The following is a 21800-nucleotide window of genomic DNA, read 5'->3' on the forward strand; positions in this document are numbered from 1 at the left end:
GATTGTTCTTGTGGTCCCTCTCCCATAACATGCTGTTCTTTAAAATGAGCAGCTTCAGTTCCTTCACTTCATTCATGTTAACCAGTTCTCTGTCTTTCTCATTATTTTCTTCTGCACTGAATTATGATGTCAAGAAACAAAAGCCATGCTCCTGCTGGCAGCTCTGTGCCAATTCCCTCCTGTCATACAGGTGAAATAGTTGCTAATGCATCCCAAGATTCTGAAGGGCCATGGCCTTGCCAAAAAAAAACAGCCAAGCCCCCCAGTGCAGTGATCCATGCACTGTGACTCACCTCCCAAGCTTCTTTTCCTTTATCTGCTGAATTGTTCCCTCTCAGTGGAGGGACAGATGCAGAGTACTATAATACAAATAACATGGATTTGTCATAGGGAATTGCTCCCTGCTCTTTTCCAGGCTGGCTCTCCAGGGTGCTGGAGATGTTCTGAATGCAAATCCCAGCTTCTCATATACTTGCAGTGTCCTCAGCTGGGTGATCCTGTGCAAGCTGAATGAGCTGTTTTATCAGCCAGGTCATTAACAAAATACACTGAGCCCTGGCCTGGTCCCATTGCTGAGTTAGGGGCATCTTGAGTAGTGCACTCATTGTTTTTTCTAAGTGATATGTTCCCTTTTTTATTATCTAAGTGATGTGTTCCCTTTTTTTTTAATTTTAAAAGGAAGTACTTAAAGTCTAATTCATGTTAGAAAAGGTTGAAGGAACCTTTCATAGTCCCTGGCATAATCTGCTTGAAACAGAGGCCACTTCAGAGTTAGATCAAGTTGTTCAGAGCCTTCACTTTTATCCATAGTGGCTCTTGTCATGTCCTAGTATAAAAAATGTTGGTTTGACTAAGTTTGATTCTGGGAAATCCACCCTGGCTGCTACTGCTATTCTTCTCTTTACTTGGAGGATGTCTGCAGTTTGGTTTTTGGTGGTTTTTTAATTATTATTTTTTAAAGTAGCTGAAATCTGTAACTCTCTCTCCTCCTTTTCATGCTGAAAAATAAACAGTCTGCCCTATCCTGCAGCATCCTTTGTGCTCTCAGTGTCTAACAGATGTTCCCTCAAGATGAAGCATCTGCTGAACCAAAGAGCTTCAGCAGTGGAAGCTGAGATATTTTGGGTTCATTTCTACACATTTTGCAAAAGAAATAGAGAGTTTCCTTTCCCAGGGACCTTTAGTGTATTTCCCTTTGTGTAGTTGTTGTTCTCAGTGCTCTGCATCAGCCTGGTGTGGACTCTGCCCCACTGCCCAGAGCGCAGGAGCGTCCTCAGTGTCATCAATCACTTCCTTCTTTGGGGAAAACCCCACAAACAAATCCAACCTGTGTGTTTGCTGCAGCTTGGGAAAAGAAGGCCTGGAGGACGAGGATGACGAGGATGATGACTTGGAAGAGAGCTCTGGAGGCAAACGCAGGATTGAGGTGAAGCCCCGCCAGGCCTCCCACACCAATTATTTACTGATGAGAGGCTACTACTGCCCTGGCATCGTCAGCACGCGCAACCTGAGCCCCAGTGACAACATCGTGGTCAACTCCTGCCAGGTGAAGGTCAGGCTCAGGTGCACCCCCATCCCAGGAAGGCTCAGCTCTCCAGGTTAGTTCTGCTTGGTCTAAAGTGCACAGAAGTGGCTTGGAGCAGGAGGGATGGTGAGCTCACCTGCTGAGGAATTGATTTAAACAAAGCCTCCCGACAGGAACATTCTGTTTGCATTACACATCAAGTCTGTGAGGCTTTCTCTCCTGACTTAAAACAGATGGCTGACTTAGGCTTTTTGTTGGTTACAAGGCCTTGCCTCTATTTGATGTTGTGTTAAACTGTTAGTGCAATCTTTCCTCTGCTCTGTTAACCCTCTCCAGGAGGTTTTTCAGTCCCTACAGCAGCTTAAAATAGCATATGATGTAACAGCCAGGCTTTCTCTTCTGTAAAAAGAAAATCTTTCAGAGTTCCTTGAATGGAAATTCTCATTTAACTTGTCTCATGCAAGAGCCTGAAGTAGTGGTGTCTAATGTCTGGCCTCTTAGGTCAGTAATTTAAACATTTTTATAATATTTAGAGCTTGACTGTCTGCAGTTCATCATCACTTCCCCTTCTGGAAGAGCATCTTGTTTTCAGCTGTAATGCAAATGTATCCAGAGCCTTGAGCTCTGCAGCTGAAATCATCTGGTGCTGCCCCTGCCCATTTCCATGGCTGTTGTGACAGGTACAACAGAAATTCTTTCTCCTGTCTGTGCTGCCTCTCATGCCCTCCAGCTGTGCTGAGCTGACTGCTCATTACAGCTGAGCCCGTTTTTCCTGGCTCCAAAAGTTCCAGAGGCAAATGTGGAGCAGCCTGCAGGTAAAAGGGAAGGGAGCAGTGCCAGAGCTGTCCCCTCATCAGCCAGGACTGGGATAGGGGTTCCATGGCTCCAGCTGTGGATATTCTGTACAGGGTCACTTTGGGGCAGTGCTGGACCTGTCACTGAACACAGAGATGTTTTGTTGAACTAACTGTCTGAAGCATTGTCAGGTGGTAGTTCAAACCAGATCTAGCCAACAGCTTTCTGCTGTGGATTCTTGATTAAAAGTGTCCTCCACAGCATCTCCTTGCCCTAGAATTTTCACCTTCAAGAAAAAAGGAGAGAATTCCCTCATTAGCTCAGAGCTGAGCTTACCCAGTGTTAGAGAGAACACCCCCAGGTGCTCACTGCCTTCCAGCCATGATTCATTTTGCTGGGAGGGTGAGCCCTTGTGAACCAGTTTGCTCCTCTTTGCAGGTCTTTTCAGTCAGATATGCAAGGCAGAAGGAAAAAAAGGGAACTGCAGTAATGAAGAGGGAAAGCTGAGCTCTGTTTTTAATTGGTTTAGAGCGCCTCTAATCTGTTTGTCTTCCTGCAATGTGTTGCACAGTAACTGCTGCTTCACAGCTTAAACTCCCATGGTTTATTTGCTTTGCAGTTCCTTCCCTGCTGGATCACATGGCTGTGGGCATCTCCTGCCTCCCTGAAACTTTCACCAGGCTGATAAAAATCCAGGAAGAGAACTATGATGTGGATAAGTTTCTCCACGAGTGTACGGAGCGTTATGGGTACAGCCCTGGGGATGTGGAGGCTGCTCTGGAGATCAGGAAGGCCATAGAGGCTACTTCCCACTTTGGGATTTGCAAAGCTGAGCTGAGCAAACATTTCTGCAGCTATGAGCAGGTGGGAGCTGAACGCAGCAGGAGCTTGGAGCAGTACATCCAGGTGGGTTTACAGCCAGCTGCTTTCCATACATTAATGTTTGCATGCTTAGTATTCCCCTTGAACGGGATGAGCTTCCAGGCTGTTGGAAGCAGCATAAAGTTATTTATGTTAGGCAGGAGAAACACACCACACCTGAGAGCAATCTTGTCTCAAAGTTAGGAAGGCAAAAAATTCAAGCAGCTCTTAATCAAAGATAGGAATGAACTGTTTCAGAAACCTAGAGGTGCTAACATCAACCTTTGGAAGCAAAGTACTTGTTCCCAGTTATATTTTTAACTTTAAGCTGAAGAAAAACATCTCATGCTGTAATTTCAAGAAGCTCTAGGGGTAAAGCATCTTCTCAACTTCAGTGCAGCTGGAGGCAAAATTGAATATTCTACTAAACTTTGCTCTCCCTTGCTGCCTGTTAAATCACGGCAATTGCATGACACTGGGTTAAAGTGACATTTTTCAGTGAAAGCTCCTGAGATAATTTGTTGTGTGGTTTTTTGTTTGTTTCTTACAGGACCTCATTGACATGCAGCAGGTTTTAGAAGTAGGAGGCCACAGTGTCAGGCTGGTGGCAGTGGTGTTTGCCAAGCCCTGGCTGCTGCGCTCGGTGTGCCTGAAGAGCAAAGCAGAGGAGGCTGAGCAGCCAGGGGCAGAGCCTGCTCCCCCAGATGTGCCACAGGAACATCTGCCCTCAGAGCCAGAGAAGGGACAGGAGTGCCTGGGAGAGGAGCAGCAGCTGGGGAAAGACACACAGTGTGCCAGTGATGATGAGCCCCCGAGGAAGAGATGTAGGACTGATGTCCTGCAGGGTGACAGTCACCTCTGCCAGGGTGCACTGCCTGCTCTGGCACCTGCAGATGGCAGGAACCTGGATGCAGCTGGTTCTGAGCCTGCCCCAAGGAAGGAAGCTGTTACTGGGGGTGAAGAAGCTGCAGGAGGAGGCTCCCTGGAGCCCCCAGCTGAACCCCCAGAGGCTGGGGATGTGGACACTTACAAGGAACAAGCCAAATCTCATTCTGAGGACAAAGAACCTGAAGCAGAGAACGATGAGCTCAGCGCTGAGCACAGCAAGCAGATCCCTGTCCCTGAACAATCAGCCAGTGAGCAGGATGATGATCTTTGCTGCTTCCAGCAGAACCCAGGAGTCTCTAAAGGTATGGAGAGCCCTCTGCATCCCTGAAATACAAACCAGCTCATCAGCAGGTGATATCAAACCAGTAGCTCCACTTTATAAGCAAATCCTGTTCTTTATGCAGCTGTACCAGAGAGGTTGTCTTCTCTCACAGATAAATTGGCATAACACTAGTTTATCTGGAAAGTCTCTGAGTTTTCAAATACATCCCATAATCCTTCCTATGCCTTTTGCTGGAATGACTAGTGCAGAAGTATGTTTTCCTTAGAAACTTGTTTCCATGTCTTAAATTTTTCCAGAATAATTTGGATCCAAAGTTTCTCATCTCTGGCTTCAGTTCAAAGGTCAGGCCTCTCTAAGCCTAGAAAACACAGCCCTGCTGGTGTGCATTTAGCTGGAATGTTCATGGCTGAAAATCCTAAACTCATTAAAGCATTCACCAGGAAGCAGCACATGCCAGTGAGATTTAACAGCCTCATTTGTAACCCAATTGGACTTCATTTTCTTTTCCTTTTTACTGCCAGTTTTCTAATAGCTGGTAGTTCTTGCCAAGCTTTACATTTAGTATTTTGTGAGAGATTTCATTTTGGTTTGGATTTTATGAGCTCTAATCTCAGACTGAACCACAAGCTCACTGCTCCTGTGGTACCTTGCCAAGCCCTGCCAGAACCCAGGTCCAGAGGGTGATCCCTAACATCCCACAGCTTGGGATTGTTTAACTGGAGCCTTCCTGCAGGAAATGCACTCAGGGCTGTCTAAACAGCAGAGACCTCAGCAGTTCTTAAATTAAACTACTGAAATATTCCCTGGATTTAACATCCTTGACTTGTTTGAAGCATAGGAGGGAAAAAACAGGAGTTCTGTTATCAAACACAGAGTCCTCACTGGCCAGTGAATGTTTACATGTGCTTAAGCCAAAGCTGTTACCCTCTGGGTGTGGTAGGAATACCTCATTAAGTAATTGTCTAATTAAAACCCATGACATAATGTAATGGGAGTTGCAGAGACAGCCTTTGCTTTGAAAGTGAGCCCTGCTGGAATCCTGAGTTTGCATTCACATCTCCAGCTCCTGGGAGCTCTGCCCTACATCCCTCTGATTTAGGTTAGCTTTAGGAGCTGATTTTAGCTGATTTAGGAGCTTTAGGTTACCCAGACCCCTGGAGAGCTCCAGGCTGAGACCCTGCACAGCTCTCTGTGCACCTCAGCTCCTTCAGCCCATACAGTCACCATGGTTCAGCCACAGCATCAGACTTCCAGGAATAAAACCTGCTGGAAGTGGGGAAAGGATCCAGAGAAAGTGGGGTTGAGTAAAGAGATGTGGCTGTGGGAGGAGGTGTGGGGAGAGTGTGCTGCGGGCAGGGCAGAGGGGCAGCTCAGAGCTCCCCAAAACTGAGAGCAGCACGTGGAGTAGTTTGCTGCTGTGGTTTTCTAGCAAGCTCTTGCACTTCCCAGCTTAGCCACTTTTAACTCTCCTTCCATTAGATAAGGAATTTGAGTTAATTAGAAAATATGTGTGCTTTTCTTTCCAGGAAGCTCCATGACAGATGTCTCCCAGGCAGCCAGGGACCGGTGAGTAACAGAGATGTCTGCAGAATACCAAACACTTGGCTCTGCCAAAAGAGTACTGGGAGCAGTGGTTTGGAAACCTCACTTTTATGCTCTGATGAGCAGTGATGGAGAAACCCTACTCCATTGTTCCTGTTAATGTTCCTTGTGCTCCTGTGCATGCTGAAAAAATGTCTCTGAGAGATATTTTTACCCAAAAACCAACAAGTTCCAAATATTAGAGGACCAAAACTGATTTTACAGCACAAATAAGCCCAATGCCAGCTTCAAGGTGCCTAGGAACCTGCAGTATTAGAAATTGTGAATGTGAATTTCCATGCAGGGACTGTCTTTTGGACACCACAATGCTAAAAATGAGGGATTTGCTTCCCATCAGAGCACTGTTGCTGCATGGTGCAGGTCTTGGATAACCTTTGGAGGATATTGGAGCTTATACCAAACGAAGCTTTCCTGCTCATTAAGACCTAGGGCAGCTGCTGGGTTTATAATGGTGCTGAAATGGGTGAAAAATGCAAATTTGGTAGAGCAGCACCAGCTCTTGCTCAGAGCAGCCACAGGATTTACACTTGTGTTTAAAGGGATGCAGTGATCTCTGTTGGGCAGAAATTACAACAATGAGAAACCCATCCCAAAGAATTCCTGAGAGCTGAGCTTTCCCTGTGTCTGGCAGGGCCTGTGAGAGCATTTCCTTCATCGGGAGGCCGTGGAGGATCGTGGATGGGAAGCTGAACCAGCCGGTGTGCAAGGGCATGATGGAGGCCGTGCTCTACCACGTGATGAGCAAGCCGGGCGTGCCGCAGGCGCGGCTGCTGCAGCACTACAGCGGAGTCCTGCAGCCCGTGGCCGTGCTGGAGATCCTGCAGGTACAGCCAGCACAGCATGCCAGCCCAGGGCACGGGGAGAACACCCCAGTGCTCCCTCTGGGGCCAGGGAGCCACAGCCAGAGCGAGCCAGTGCTCACAGGGAGGCAGGAGGGAAGCCTGGGGTACCCGTGATTCCACACTCTGAACCTGCTTCTGAAACGGATCTGCAGGGAGGTGGAGTCCAAGTAGTTGCTGAAGAGTGGGGCTTTCACCATGAAATTGACTGTTTGATGCAGTGGTAATCACAGGATCATGGAATAGTTTGGGTTGGAAGGGATGTTGGGACTGGAATGTCTATAAGATCCATTCCAACCCTGTAACATTCTATGACCCTATGAAAAATGCTAAGAGGAAACCCAAGGTCTCTAAGGTCCATTCCAACCCACAGGATTCTATGATCTTGTGAAGAATGCCCAGCAAAGAGGAAACCCAAGGTCTGTAAGATCCATTCCAACCCCATAACATTCTATGATCCTATGAAGAATCCCAAGAGGAAACCCAAGGTCTATAAGGTCCATTCCAACCCCATAATATTCTGTGATCTATGAAGAATGCCCAGCAAAGAGGAAACCCAAGGACAGGTGTTGATCTTTGGACCTGCTCAGCCCCCTAAACATCCTCTGGTTCCAGTCCCCACTCTGGGGGATACAGATAATACATATACCACAGATTATCTAATTCTTCTTAAATTTTTTTTTCTTATATGCCTTCTAGATGGGTAATCTGCCATGAGAATCAAACTGCCATGTGTCTGTGCTAGACAATGTGTAAATCAGACCTTCTGACCTGCCTGTAGGTCCTTAATTGTCAAACAAAGGATGGCAAGAAAATTTTGAGTTTCTTGTAATTTTATTCCCACATCTTGATGTTCAGTTGCCACTACTTTGAAAATGGAACTTTGATTTATATTTTTTTCCTATAAATATTCAGAATCTGAAGCAGAGCAGTAATCCTGCAGGCCTTCCCAAAAGCATGACTTCCCTGCTAATTGGAAATCCATTTTCCATGTGCCACTTTTCCCCCAGGGTTTGTACCCTGAGGTGACAGTGGCAGCTGGGAGTGCTGCCAGCCCTGTTCTGGCTGTTCCAGAATGGATTCCTGGGCAATGTGAATTCAAACCCACAAAATCAAACAATTAATTACCTCTACATTTTACAGAGTGGGGAACTTCAGTGTAACTTCTGCACCAATAAATTCACTAAGAATTTGGAAACCACAGACAGAGCTTGTCATACACCTATTAACCATTAACAAGGACTGGCACAGAAATCTGGAACTGACATCTAGAGCAGCCTTAAGATTTTTTGTAACTGGTCCTAAATGTCAACATCTGTTGCTGAGCAACTTCTGTGTCAGTAACCATGTATCAATCACTGTGCTTGAAAGTAACTAGATCTATCCAGTTATAGTCAGAACTTGCATGGTTTTATTAAGCTGTTTATCCTTTTTACCTTTGTGTTGTAACCATGGGCTCTTCAGGGGCTCAAGTGAAGCCACTTTTGGTATAAATTGTCCAGTGTTTCTGAGAACATTGTAGCTAGAGCAGCATTCACAGCATATTAAAATTGTGAATTTTTTTGCAGGGTCTGGAAACTCTTGGTTGCATCAGACGATTCTACATGAAAAAGCCATCCCCAGTGTCACTCTTTTCTCAGCCAGCTGTGGAAGAACAACTGCAGAATCCCAAACTGAGTGAAAGCCCGACCATCTACTATGAGCCTACAATAGACTGTACTCTCAGGCTGGGGAGAGTGTTCCCCTGCGACATGAATTGGAATAAATGGGTGCAGATTATCCCTGGATAGAAGGGGTCATAGGAAATTGGCTTAGCCTGTGGGAGGGAGTGTTCATGGAGATTAAATGTTACAATTTGTGCTCCATCATGTTTTTATTAAGTTATTTATCGTTTTTACTTCTGAATGTATTTAAACTGAGAATAAAGCTTGATGTGAAAACACAAGTGATACATGATCCTACCTGAAGCACATTCTCCTTTTATCAGTAACTGGCTGCAGTGTGTAGTTTGTAGTTCCTGCTTTAACTGATGGGGTTTTCACAGGTCACAGCAAAGCCCCTTTTTTCATTTTTGGTTCTGCATAAGGCCACAGTGGTAACACTTCACCTCTGCTTTGCCTTCTGTGCTGTGTTCAGGGCTAGGGTTTCCTCGCCGTGCTTCAGCTCTGTTACCTTCAGGCCTGTCTGTGTTTTCAGCACGGGTGTTTCAGTGCGCAGGGAACGACTTTATCACCCCTACCCCGTGTGCATGACGGGCCCCCGGGGCTGCAGCACGGGCACAGAGCCCTGCTGGAGCCTGAGCCCGCTTCCCCTCCCTGCCCGGCCCAAACAACCACGCAGAGCCGCAGCTTGCCCGCAGTGCCGCGTTTATTGCAGGAGCAGCAATAATTGCGATCCCCGCTCCCCTCAGTCCCGCCAGCGGTGCCCGCACTGCGGGTTGCAGCACTTGTAGAAGGTGGTCATGGGCTCGTCGGCCGAGCGCGTCTGGATCTGCATGAAGTAGGCGCGGGGGTGCTCGCACTTGGGGCACGGCTCTGCGGGAAAGCGCCGTGAGGGGCCGGCAGGGCCCGGCGAGCCCCGCGCGGCCCCGCGGCCCGGCCCTACCTGCCGTGGAGTCCACGTTCTCCCAGGCCGCGGCGCCGCCCAGCACATCGTCCACCTCCTTCAGCCGCGGGTACTTCCTGCTCGTCACCTGCGGAACCGGCACCGGGAGCGGCTCAGCGGGCCCCGGGCACACGGCACCGGGCACACGGCACCGGGCCCCCCGCCCCGGGCCGCCCCCGCTTCCCCCGCGCCCCGGTACCTTCCGCGTGACATTGCGCACGTAGGGACAGGTGGTGCAGGCGAAGCGGTGGCAGCGCGGCCCCTCCTCGGCCACCAGCACGTTCCCGCAGGCCGGGCAGAAGAGCAGCATCGCCTGTTCCGCCGCGCCGCCCGCCCCTTCCGGCGATGGCGGCCGAGGAGCCGGCCGAGGAGCCGGCGGAGGAGCTGGCGCACGCCGAGGTGCTGGAGCTGTTCCAGGCGGCGCTGGCGCGGCTGGTGCAGGACCCGCTGCTCTGCGACCTCCCCCCGCAGGTGCGCCCGGGGCGCGGGGCCGGGCCGGGCCGATGGGGCTGGGCTGGGCTGGGATGGGATGGGATGGGATGGGATGGGCTGCCCTCACGGCCGTGCCGCTCGCCCGCAGGTGACGGCGGAGGAGATCGGCTCGCAGGTGGCCCTGGAGTACGGGCAGGCCATGACGGTGCGGGTGTGCAAGGCGGACGGCGAGACCGTGCGTACGTGAGGGGGCGGGCGGGGCGGGCCGGGCAGGGGCCGGGGGCGGCGGGCCTGACCCGGCTCTCTCCGCCCGCAGCCGTGGTGGTGGTGCAGAACGCCTCGGTGCTGGAGCTGAAGAAGGCGCTGCGGCGGCACATCCAGCTGAGGCAGGCCCGGCAGGGCGGTGTCCAGCACCTCAGCTGGTGAGCGGGGCCGGGGGACGGCAAGGGAAGGCATCCCAGCCCGGGAGCGCATCCCAGCCTGGCCCCGCTCCGCGGCTGCCCCTGAGGGTTTTTCCCGCAGGAAGTACATATGGAGGACGTACCACCTCACCTTCAATGGAGAGAAGCTGGCAGATGACAGGAAGAAGCTGAGAGAGTGAGTAACTCTCAGCGCTGGGGGGCTGAGAGGAGCCCACGCAGCATCCCCGGGGCAGGGCTGAGCTGGGAGGTTGTGCCCTGGATCGGGGGTCCTGTGCTGGACATTGGCTGGGAGGTGGGACACCACTGCCCACAGAAGTGGGACAGACAGACCCAGAGGCTCTCTGCAGGACGGGCTGGCCTATGGGGGTTCCTCATCCTCAGCCAGCACCATCCTGTGCTGGGTTCAGCCAGTTCAGAGCACCCCACAGAACCCTTGGCCATCCCTCCCGAACTCCTGCACACGGCTACAGTTACTCAGCTCACAGGATAGGATAGGAAAGAGCAGCAAACAGGAACTGAACAGGTTGCCCAGGGAGGTTGTGGATGCCATAGCCCTGGCAGTGGCCAAAGCCAGGTTAGATAAGGCTTTGAGGAACTTGGCCTAGTGAGGGGTGTCCTGTCCATGGCAGGGTGTTGGGACTGGATGCTCTGTAAGGTCCATTCCAACCCCATAACATTCTGTAATTCTATGAAGAACACCAAGCAAAGAGGAAACCCAGGGATTGGTGTTGATCTTTGGAGCTGCTCAGACAGTCTGGTAACAACACTGCCAGGTGACTCCCATGTTTCCCTACCCATTCTTGAGGTGAGGTGGGATGAAGCACTTCCTTGCAGTGCTGGGTCTGCCAGCCTCTTGCAAACCAGCAAGAAAAGTTGGTCTGAAGTACTAAAAATTCAGCAAGACAGCCCAAATCAAAGCTGTCCTTGGAAGAGTGAGCCTAGGGCACAGATGTTGCATTTGAAGGGTTGTTACAGTTAAAGGCAGATCAGCGGCTCCTTCAGTGCTGGCAGCACATCCCAGATACACAAGTGAGAATTTTAATGTGTCCTCGAGTAGAGCACAGCATGGGACGGTAGGAGTCCCTCTGTCCCTGGGAAAGATGAAGCTATGGGGTTTCACAGCTGTTTTCCCTGGGAAGCTGGCATGTAACAGCCCCACTCTGTGTGCAGGTACGGCATCAGGAACCGGGACGAGGTCAGCTTCATAAAGAAGCTCCGCAAGTGACCTGTGGGGTAAGTGCTGAATGTCCCCTGAGAGCTCCCATCCTCATCTCCCCCAGGCCGTGGTGCTGAGGCTCTGAGCTGATGCTGCTGCTCCCTGCTGGCTGGCAGAGTATTTCTCAATGTCTGCAGGAGGCTGGTGCCTGTTTCCAGATCCTGGTAGTGTTGTTTGTGCTCCTCTGGGCAGGGAATGATAATTCAGCTACTTCAGGTAACACACACTGGGAGCAGCAGCAGGAATAGCTGACTCTGTTTAGACTCTCAATCTGCTTCTACATTGTCTTGAGACTCATTAAGCACAGTGTTCCTTGGCTGCTGTGATTGCTTCCAGGACCTTGCTTTCTTTTAGGCTTTTTAAATGTCTGGAAATCATTTTCAGGAGCATGGCTGGGTTTCTAACTCATGCAGACATAATTCTGGTATTAACATTGCTATTTTGAGAAGGTGTGCACACAAACACAAGATGTGGCCAAGATTCTAAGGCTTAGTAAGTTTTAAATTATGCTTTTAGAAATAGCCACAGTGGCTGAAGAACAGGGGTAAGAGCAGCTTGTCCACAGCCTTGTGTTGTTTTGCTGCTTTGGGTAGCTGGGTTAAAAACTGCTCCTTTTGGACCACAGTTACCTTTAATTCTTCTTTCAACACTGCCATATTTTCAAGATCCAGTGTAATAACATGTGTGCCCTAACAACAGCCACCTGCTCCAGGGTGCCTGTGACCAGCAGTCACCTCTGGCACTGGCTGGTCCCTCCTGGATCCTCATGGCAGCATGGTGAGAAAAGCCCAGCATGCAGTAATTGTTGTCACTGACAAATATTTTCTTTCTTAAACAGAGAGAGCAGAGAATCCAGCCCTACCAAGACCAGACTGGATTCAGCATCTTCCTGGAGGAAAAGGCTGTCACACTTCAAAGAGGAACAAACTCCATTGCCTGGACATTCTCACATTTTTTACAGTTGCTGTTTGTGGTGTTTGCCTCTGAGCTGTATGTGGATTCCAGGGATTAAAGAGACCCTCTAGTTTTCTAAAGCTTTTCAGGCCCTTATTTCCAGCTGCAGATGTGTATCTGGCTGGTTTGGGTGCTCCACAGGGTACATGAAACAGCAGGAGTGAGATTAAATAACAAAGGTAGGCACAGACTACTCAGAACAATTCACAGTAGCTAAAACGCTACTCACCGTTTAATCACCACCTTAGCGGTAGTAAACAACTCTGGTTAAAAATGTAGTATTGAAACTAGTGTAATAAAAATAATGGCAGCAGAAAAGGTTCAATACAATTGAACAAGGCACAAACGTTCTGTTTTTCAGAGTCTTCTGAGATAAGGCAAACCATGCCTGCCAAGTGCTAAGGAGACAGTTTAAATTAACCACGGGCAGGGTTAGAAGTGTCATTGGATTAGAGGCTTTGTCCCCATGGCACAGCAAATGCAAAGACAGTCCATCTCCAGGGCCTGCTCGAGAAGGCAGTCTTTGCTGTCAGTGGAGCTGTGCATCCAGGTCGTATTTCTCGCAGAATTTGTCTGTGAAGGGTATACAAGTGAGGAACTCGCACCACTCGCACTTGATGGGGTAGAAATAGAACAGAATCACCAGTCCTGAGAAGAGTGCAATGAAGATGAGCTGGAAAACTATAATTTGGCACCGTTTCCTATATAAATCAAACTTCCCAAAGCTAATGTAGGGCAGGAAGGCAAAGGAGAGGAAGAAACCACTGATAAATCCTGAAATGTGAGCGAAATTATCGATCCAAGGCAGGAGGCCAAAGGCAAAAAGAAAGAGCACCACAGCCAGCAGCTTGAAGAAAGCCCTCCATGGGCGTGCCAGGATTTGCCAACTCTGGAAGAGCTCCACAAAGAGACAGGCCAGAATTCCAAACTGGGATCCTGCAGGGCCAACCTGCAGAAGAAGAGCATTACAGATAATGTCAGGCTCATGCCACCTGCCTGGCCTCTGCAGCCAGCTCCAGGAGTTAGTTACTTCTTACTCAACTCCTGTTCAGTGGTTCTTGGCAAAGAGACTCTGCAACTTCATCCATGTAATGGGGTGCCAGGAGCAAAGGGGCCTGGTTGGATTTAGGATCAAGGTGTGAGGCCAGAACAGACTAAGGAGGGCAGATCTGGTTCAAGTTTCCATTGGGGAGAAGCCCTTGAAGGCAGTGTCCTAGTTCCCCCCACCCACCATGTAGTTTTCCTTATGAAAGGAGCTGGAAGGCTCCTGCAGCTCCAGCCCTGCAGTGTCCTGTGGGCATGGTGAGCTCTGCTCTTTGCCACTCTCGGGTGGAGGGTGTGTAACACCACACTTGATTCTGAGCCTGCCTGGGTCATCTCTGACCCCATGGCTGGACAATCCCCCATCTGTTAGGAGAGGCAGCCTTTTTCCTGCAGCCAGCCCAGGCCAGTCACTTGGACAGCCCATGGTGCCTGGGGGATGGTGCTGCTCAGCAGTTAAATGCTGGTGTGGTGCCATCTTTGAGTGCCAAGGCTGCAGTGCTGAGCCCAGCTCTGGTGGCTCTGCCTCAGCCACAGAGGCACAGGCATGTAGAGATGGGCTGTGCTCAGGACAAGTTACCAGGAGCCTGGGCTGCAGGAGACCCACCTCTGCTCTGTAGGGTAGGAATATTGCACTGGCAAGGTTGCCAGTGATGCCACTGAGCAGGTAGATGATGGAGATGCGGTGCCATCCTGCCAGCTTCTCCAGGTCCCGCAGGATCGTCATTTGGAAACACACTGAAACCAGACAGTGCAGGATCCTGCCAAGTGCAGATACAGGAGCTGAAGCAGCAGCCACTGAAGTCACCCCTGTGCTCATGTTCTGTCCCCAGCCTCGCTCAGAGTCCCTGCTCTGGCCTTAGCCATGCTGCTAATCCCTCCCAACAAACACAGCATGGCAAACCTTGGCAGAGAGCACAGCTCAGATCCCTGTGTCCCCACGAGGGACAGCCACAACCCTCACAGCAATCCCCAGGCTGAGGGTGCCCCCACCCCAACAGTGGAAGTTTTACACCTCTGCTTACCCAGCGTGGAGGAAAAGGGAGAGCCAGAGGCGATAGAACTGGTCAGGGACTTCTGGATTGAGGAAAGGAAGGAGCCCACAGACATCATCCATGCAGTGCACCTATGGCAGAAGTGGGTGTGGAGAGGGGTCCTTCTCCAAGCCCAGGGCACACTGCACATAGCTCTGGAAGAGGGGCTCCCCTCCCACTTGTGTTTGAACCAAGTACCAGGCCTTGCCTCCAAAACAAATTTACACAACCCCATCCCTTCTCTGTGGCAGCTTTAAGCCCTCATTTTTACCCCAGCACCCAGAGCTGAGGTATCTGCTTGTCTACAGAGCAGACTGTGGATCCTTCTCCCACTGCTGTCACAGTGGCCCCATGCTGGCTGTCACAGCTGCCAGCCCAAGTCCCAAACTGGCCCCAAATGGGGACAGATGCAGCCACTCTGCCACTCCAGCCAGGAGCAGCAGGGTGGGACAGGGCACAGGACTCCCACCTGATCTGCAGCACTGCCACCCCAGATCTGCCAAGCTGCTGAGGGCCCTGGAGGGAGGAGGGCAGCCACGGAACCCCCCATGTGCAGCCTCACCTGAGAGCAGAGCGTCGCCTCCTCGTGGAAATAGCCCCGCATGAATTCACAATACTCCCTGGAGGTAATTTCACACCTGCAGGAGGCACAAGTCACATAGGGAAAGCACAATACATCATTCCTGTGCCCTCCCAGGCCATCCTCTCTCCTTTTCCCATCCCATCCATGAGAACTGATGCCTTCAGCTGCCCCTGACATGGTGCAGTGTCACAGAAAAGGCACAAACACATTCCCATTTGAGCCCAGTGCCTCTTCACACACTCCTGCTGCTTCTCTCCTCCAGGAAAGCTCCACAGACCTGCCATGGCTCCAAGACAGATCCTAAAGCTGCTGTTTGGAGCTGGGAATAACCACCAGAGCCTGGGGAAGCTGTGTCTCAGATTGGGGGAGTCTTGTGCCTCTGCAGCTGGCAGAGGGGAAGGGGGGCTATGTCAAGAGTGTCCTGGTCATGACCCTCAGGGACAGAGAAACTCCTTGGGGCAACACACATTTTTCTCCCTAGCAGGGAAAGCCAAGCCCAAGCACTGGGTTAGTAATCAAGCTCAGGGATAACATGAGAAAAACAGAATCTTCCTCTTTTGCAAACCCAGAGTGGACCATTTCCTGGCATCTCCTTTGAGTGCCTAGGGACTGCAGGCTGGGGACAATGGAGCCTGTCAGGAACAAGCTGGCCATTCCTAAGGAAAAGTGCAGGACTCCCCAGCAGAATGGTTCAATCCCTCCAAACTGGTACCCAAATCCCTCCAAACTGGTATCCAAATCCCTCCATACTGCAGGAGCAGCTGAGTGAGATACCCTGCTGTGCCAGCCTCAGGCTGGCTGTTAACTCCTGCTCATCCCAGACTCCTGCTCCACCTGGGAGTCCTGTCATGGCTCTGTCCAACTCCCCTTCCCAGCAGGGCTCTGGGCTGTGGGTGGAAAGGACAAGGAGGGCAATGGCTGTGTCTAAAACCTGAAAGGGCCCCATGTCTCACCCCAACACCCAGCCCCTCCATAGAGGAAAGCTCACTACCTTCCCTTGGTCCCAATGCAGCAGGGCCGGCCTGTAATCACACAGTCCATGTGGAGGTGGTTGGTGTAATTCCCAGCACTGTTTTTTGTGCAGATCTGGAAAACAACAACAGGCTGCAGTCAGACAGCCACAGCTTTGCTTGCTGGCTGGGTAAAATCAAACCAGCCCCTTGGGGAGAAGCCAGATCCCAGACACAGCTCCCTGTGACAGCAGGATGGTGCCTGATACTCCATCTGCCTGAACATCAGTTGACACCTCCTCTCCAGCCCGAGGCTGAGCTGGTTTCCATCTCCCCGTTACCCTGACAGGATCCAGGGCTTTAGCTGGCACAGGACAGCTTCTGCTGTTCTGTCTTGGCTGGGCAGAGCACGGCTGCCCTGAGCTGGTGTTTGTGACAAGCAGCAGAAGCTGCACCAGAGGGCCAGCCCTCCCAGCAGCACAGCTGAGCTCTGCACAGTGGGATGCAAATGCCACATGGCAGCTGCCCATGGCACACTGTCCCCCTGGCCATGCTCACCGGCCACTTGGTGATGTCATCTGGCCACTCGTGGGGCTCCATCGAGGCTGGCTGCTCACACACCCTGCAGCAACAAAGCACACAAAGCACACATCAGCCTGAGAAATACCCTTCCCCAGCACCAGGTAGATTTCCACACTCTGCCTGTGCCCATTCCACAGCTCCTTGTGTCCCTGGGTGGTGACACTGCCACACCAGACCAGATCAGCCAAGGCCGTGCTGGTCACAGCCTCAGCCTCCTTCCAGCAGAGATCACAAAGGCAGAGAGCACACAGCTGCCCAGCAACAAACTGGATCCCTTCCAGATGGACACACCCCAAGGGCAGGAACTGAGCTGGTTTCAGCTCTACATCAGCCCACAGTGACTGTGCCAGGGCAGCCAGCAGCTGGCTGGGCTCCTGGACAGAGGGGTGCTAGGCTCAGGACTGCTGCTCCCCAAGCAGGGGATTGTGCAGGGAGCAGGTGAGGACAGGGAGAGGGTTGAGGAAGGCACTCAAGACTCTCAGGCTTAGTAAGTTTTAAATTATGCTTTTACAAACAGTCACAGTGGCTGAAGAACAGGGTTAAGAGCAGCTCACAACAGGCTTCTGTTCAAGTGAGCAGCCCACAACAGAGACCAGAGGTTAACAGAAATATGGTCACATCCTGCATCAGCCTCCCCTGCAGTGTAGGACATCACTGCCCCACACCCCTCCAGAGCTGCTGCTGCCTCATCCAGCAATCCACTGGCCTGGGACTGACTGCACAGCAGCCCTGTCCCCCCGAGGATGGCAGCAGGGCCAGCAGGACCTACCTGGGGTCCTGATGACAGACAGAACCAAACTGCCTCTTGTTCCCTGCCAGCATCGGCGTGCTGGGGTGATGGGGCCACTTCACCCACACGGCCAGCGTGGACTGCAGGAGAGAGGAGAGGTGTCACCAGGAAGGCCAGGGGAAGAAGCATGAGCAGAAGTGGCCCTGAGGCTGCAGGGCTGGCAGGAGCAGGGCCATGCACTCACTGAGCACTCCTCCTCCGAGGTCTGCACGCAGCCGGACTTGTCGTTGCGCACGCAGCACGCCGAGTGCTTCTCCTTCTCGCGCTTGGCGCTGATGAAGCTGTGCACCTGCTGGTCCTGCCTCATGCACGGGGAGAACTTGGCCCCCAGGTGGATCAGGGCCTCCTGCCAGACATGGAAACACTCAGCTCAGCCAAGGCAATCACTGCCTGGGCAGAGCAGGCTGGGGGAGCTGCTGGGGTAGCCCTATCCAGACTCAAGGGCCAGGGACAAGTCCTGCATGATGAGGCCCAACACACACCATGCACATTCTCCATATTTGCTTTGGAGACAGGTCCAGAACAAAAGCTCAGGGATTTCTTTGCCCATAGCCCCAGAAAAGGCCAGCAAAATGGCTGGGAAAGAAAACTTTGAGAGGTTTTCTCTTCATTTTTGTGTTTCCCAGGGGAATGGCATCAGGAAAGCTGTCCCACACCATACAACTCCTGCATTTTTTCTAACTTCATGCTTGTCTTTGTAAGAACAGGGTCCAAGGTTCATCCCAACCTCCAGGCACCCCACTCTACAGGGTAGTTGTGGGCTGGGAGCACTGCTGCTCCCTGACAGTGACAGCAGATCCCTGAACTCCACCCAGCATAGGGCTCTGGTCCATGGGGTGGCCCAGCTGCAGAACAATCCCCCACCCACCAACAGTCCCACCAACAGCACTCACTGAGCTGGGGCCGATCCAGAAGTTTTCCTGCTGAACATATTTGACATTTTCATAAACTCCTCTGTTTCTCAAGACCTACAAAGGGGAGGAAGCAAGAGCCCTGTGAGCTCCAGCCCCCAGGGACTGGTGAAAACAGGCCCCAGGATGAACAGGAATCCCCACAGCCAAAGACAGGACCCACAACTCCCTCCATCTGTTTTTCTGCAGCCATCAAGGTGTGGGCACCTTCAAGTTAAGGTTTTATTCAAAATGTCTGTCTTTGTCTGCTTCAACTTTCAAGAAATCCCAGGGCCTGGAGCCCTTGGAGTGGCCTGAGCCTGCACAAAGCTCCACAGAGCTGAGCAGCACAGGCAGCACCCAGAGGCAGTGCAGGCCCAGGTGTTCTGAAAGCTGTCAGATGTACAACTGAGAAGCTCCCCAGGCATCTCCTGCATGGAGCAAGGACATGGCTGTAGAGATATCTGTACCCCAGAAACCTTTAACAACGTGTGGGAAGGCTAAAAACAGCTTCAAATCAGCTCCCAAAGTCAGACAGACAAGTCAGTTTTGCCCCTGGCAGAAGCAAAATCTTGCAACTGTAGCAAAAACTTAGCTTTGGTTTGAAGTATTTCCCTGCCTTGATCATCCTTCTGGTCTCCACCAGGAGGGGAACAAGCTGTTTGGAAGCTTTGTGCCAGATAAAATCTGACATCAGGGAGCTGCAGGAGGGACAGAAGGGGGTGTGGGGCTCCCAGGGACCCTGCAGGGAGCCCCCCAGGCTGGACAGCAGGCACCCAGCCAGGCAGGCAAGGAGCCACAAGCTGTGACACAACAGCTGAGGGCTAAACTCACACTCCAGGCATGTCAGGGGCATCACTTACTGAATCAACAGTTTCGTGTTGTGAGAACCCCACAGGGGCGATGCCGTAGATGCACACAGCGAGGATGGTGATGAGGGAGTGCACAAAGGTGACCCAGTAAGTGAAGAAAGGCCTGCAAGGAGGGAAGGGGAAAAGATCAGAGGCAGAAACACAGGCTATTACATCTGCTAACAGAATAGAGGGGAACAGCTGCTGTTTTCCCCCAGAAACCTTGCCAAAATCTGGGGTACACAGCCAGGATCACCGAGGAGTGCTCAGGACAGGAGGCAATAACCTGTTTACTCTGACTCCCCCCATTACCCTGGACTAGCACCCTTTCCCAACAAAATATCCATGGGAACATCAAAGCCCAATGCTGAACTGTGCTGTGTTTCTGAAATAATCACTCTAGGGGAATGCCCAGAGGCAGGGACAGCTGAGCCCTGCTGTTCACCACAGGACAGTGCTGGTGGCACAGAGACCTCAGTCCCTCCAGGCAGCAGAGACACAGGCACACCGTGGGGAGCTGGGTGAGGTCCCAAACTGCTGGCTGAGGACACAAACACACTGCTGTCAGCTGCAGCTGGCTCTGCTCTCCCAGGGACAAAGATGGGGGGCACAGCAGCACCCCGAGTTCCCCAGGGCCAGCAGCAATCCCTCACTCAGCAGCTCATGGGTGTGGAAATCCAGGGCACTCCAACATTTCTCTCTCTGCTCTGGGGTGTCCTGACCCCCAGGGCAGCACTGACTTTGACCCTCAATCATGGAGAAAGTTTCCTAGACTTCAAGATAGACTGGAATCCACAAAAGTGTGAAACAGATTATAGAGAGTAGTGTATGTGTATCGCTTGGTGAGAAATTTAGCTTTTGGGATTTTTAGTATGTTGTGGATGGAAGCAAGATAGAGGGCACAGGATGTCATCCTGGGGTTTTTTTCATGCTTTTTCTTCCTTCTTCTTTATGGGTTTGGGTAGCATTTTGTAATTGGACAGAAAAGTCCACATTGCAGGCTCTGTGGGATCAGTTATTGGTTTGAAAGGGAAATAATCTAGGTGTCAGCTCTTAATTGAATAGTTCAGTATTAAAAGACCTTGTAAAAAGAGATTGTTGGCCATTTTGTACCTTCTAATGAAAAGCTGCCAAACTCACAGTAGTGAGACTGTTTTACTGATAATAAATAATAAACACACGAGTCTGAACATGAATTAATGTCCCAAGTGCCTTCAATCCAGACCTAGAAAAACCCACGACTGGTACCTGTCACAGACACATTTTATGAAAAATCCTTTTGCTAGGATCTTTTCTCCTGAGAAGCTGAATGGCCTCAGAAACGAAACATAAACAATAATTATCTGATGCTGTGGAATGCAACAGGTGCATCTTTGATTGGTCTCATGTGGTTGTTTTTAATTAATGGCCAATCACGTCCAGCTGTCTTGGACTCTCTGGTCAGTAAACAAGATTTTATCATTCCATTCTTTTCCTTGCTAGTTTTCTGATTAAATCCTTTCTTCTATTCCTTTAGCACAGTTTTAATATATCATTTTCTTTTGTAGTCCTTTCTGTACAGTGGGAGTATGGTGGCCTTGGAATGTGCTTTCTTGTACAATGTCACGTCATCATGGAACATGACAAGAATAGTGGAGAGTAGGCCTAGAATAAGGAGTCGTGGGGAGTTGTAGTGGAATCATATTGTTAGTCCTGAGGTGGTCAGGGGCTAGGGTCTACTATGTGATAAGAATGTGCTTGGTGTGCCATTGAGAGTTAGATATTTTCTTGTCGGTAGAGGCTCCGTAGGAGTACGAATTATATTTTCTTTTAAAATAATATATATAATAAAATAATAAATCAGCCTTCTGAAACATGGAGTCAAGATTCTCATCTCCTCCCTGCCAACACCACCACATTTGCTGACCCTGAGTGAGGAACACTCCCACAGGTTCCCCCAAAACGTGGAACCCCCGTGAGCGCAGCTCCCACCTGTGGTCATCCATGTCCTCGATCTGCCGTTTAACGTAGCTGTCGATGCGCTTGCGGTAGGTCCTGTTGGTCAGCTTGCCCACCATGCCCAGCCCGTAGGGCCTCTTCTCCTTGGCAAAGAGCTTCCTGACGGGCACGGCGATGCGCTGCCCGCGCCGCTGCGGGCTCACGCTCACCACCTCCTGCCGCAGGCGCACCTTGGGCTGCGCCAGGGCCCCGTCCTTCTGCTTCCTCCAGCCGCGCTCCAGGGGGCTGAAACAAAAGCAGGACACAAGTGGGGACCAGCCTTTGCGTGGCCTCTGGTGGCAGCAGAGCCTCTGTCTGTGCCACCTGCTGATGGCAGACAAGGTGCCCTGAAGTTGTGTTTCCAAGGGTTGCACAGAGCCAAGAAAGGAAAGCACAGAAATGGCAGAAAGCACAGCAGTAGGGACCAGCCTTTGCATGGCATTTGGTGGCAGCAGGGTCCCATCCCCTCCAGGCTGGGCAGCAGCTGATGGCAGAAAGCACAGCAGTAGGAACCAGCCTTTGTGTGGCCTTTGGTGGCAGCAGAGCTTCTGTCTGTGCCACCCCCTCCAGGCTGGGCAGCAGCTGATGGCAGACAAGGTGCCCTGAAGTGGGAGCTGTATTTCAAGGGGTTGTACAGAGCCAGGAAAGAAAAGCACAGAAATGACAGAAAGCACAGATGTA

The 21800-nt window shown here is 51.3% G+C and overlaps 4 protein-coding genes across 4 annotated transcripts in view; 2 read left to right on the forward strand and 2 right to left on the reverse strand.

Annotated features, from left to right (window-relative positions):
* The window catches only part of GTF3C1 (general transcription factor IIIC subunit 1), a 40336-nt gene extending 31587 nt beyond the window's left edge, over window positions 1-8749 (forward strand). The window contains exons 32-37 of the mRNA XM_059484695.1: window positions 1345-1598; window positions 2940-3226; window positions 3732-4371; window positions 5879-5918; window positions 6586-6778; window positions 8362-8749. Of these exons, the coding sequence (XP_059340678.1) occupies window positions 1345-1598; window positions 2940-3226; window positions 3732-4371; window positions 5879-5918; window positions 6586-6778; window positions 8362-8583 (1636 nt within the window). The 3' untranslated portion in view covers window positions 8584-8749. The remainder of the gene's footprint in view (window positions 1-1344; window positions 1599-2939; window positions 3227-3731; window positions 4372-5878; window positions 5919-6585; window positions 6779-8361) is intronic.
* Window positions 8750-9142: 393 nt separating this feature from the next.
* On the reverse strand, window positions 9143-9735 carry POLR3K (RNA polymerase III subunit K). The gene is made up of 3 exons (XM_059484694.1): window positions 9597-9735; window positions 9398-9485; window positions 9143-9327 (listed from the first exon to the last, which is right to left on the reverse strand). Exons 1-3 carry the CDS (start codon window positions 9705-9707, stop codon window positions 9200-9202), a joined length of 327 nt encoding a protein of 108 aa, XP_059340677.1. The 5' UTR covers window positions 9708-9735; the 3' UTR covers window positions 9143-9199.
* On the forward strand, window positions 9623-12501 carry SNRNP25 (small nuclear ribonucleoprotein U11/U12 subunit 25). The gene is made up of 6 exons (XM_059484693.1): window positions 9623-9868; window positions 9978-10068; window positions 10146-10251; window positions 10352-10426; window positions 11422-11484; window positions 12306-12501. The coding sequence occupies exons 1-5, from the start codon at window positions 9743-9745 to the stop codon at window positions 11474-11476; spliced, it is 453 nt and encodes a 150-aa protein (XP_059340676.1). The 5' UTR covers window positions 9623-9742; the 3' UTR covers window positions 11477-11484; window positions 12306-12501.
* Window positions 12502-12620: 119 nt separating this feature from the next.
* The window catches only part of RHBDF1 (rhomboid 5 homolog 1), a 37092-nt gene continuing 27912 nt past the window's right edge, over window positions 12621-21800 (reverse strand). The window contains exons 9-19 of the mRNA XM_059484692.1: window positions 21114-21365; window positions 19155-19266; window positions 18295-18369; window positions 17586-17747; window positions 17381-17481; window positions 16588-16651; window positions 16071-16165; window positions 15059-15134; window positions 14488-14588; window positions 14070-14223; window positions 12621-13370 (exon numbers count right to left, since the gene is read on the reverse strand). Coding sequence (XP_059340675.1) covers window positions 12951-13370; window positions 14070-14223; window positions 14488-14588; window positions 15059-15134; window positions 16071-16165; window positions 16588-16651; window positions 17381-17481; window positions 17586-17747; window positions 18295-18369; window positions 19155-19266; window positions 21114-21365 — 1612 coding nt within the window. The 3' untranslated portion in view covers window positions 12621-12950. The remainder of the gene's footprint in view (window positions 13371-14069; window positions 14224-14487; window positions 14589-15058; window positions 15135-16070; window positions 16166-16587; window positions 16652-17380; window positions 17482-17585; window positions 17748-18294; window positions 18370-19154; window positions 19267-21113; window positions 21366-21800) is intronic.

This window comes from Ammospiza nelsoni, chromosome 17 (assembly GCF_027579445.1).
Source record: "Ammospiza nelsoni isolate bAmmNel1 chromosome 17, bAmmNel1.pri, whole genome shotgun sequence".
In the NCBI taxonomy this organism is placed as follows: domain Eukaryota; kingdom Metazoa; phylum Chordata; class Aves; order Passeriformes; family Passerellidae; genus Ammospiza; species Ammospiza nelsoni.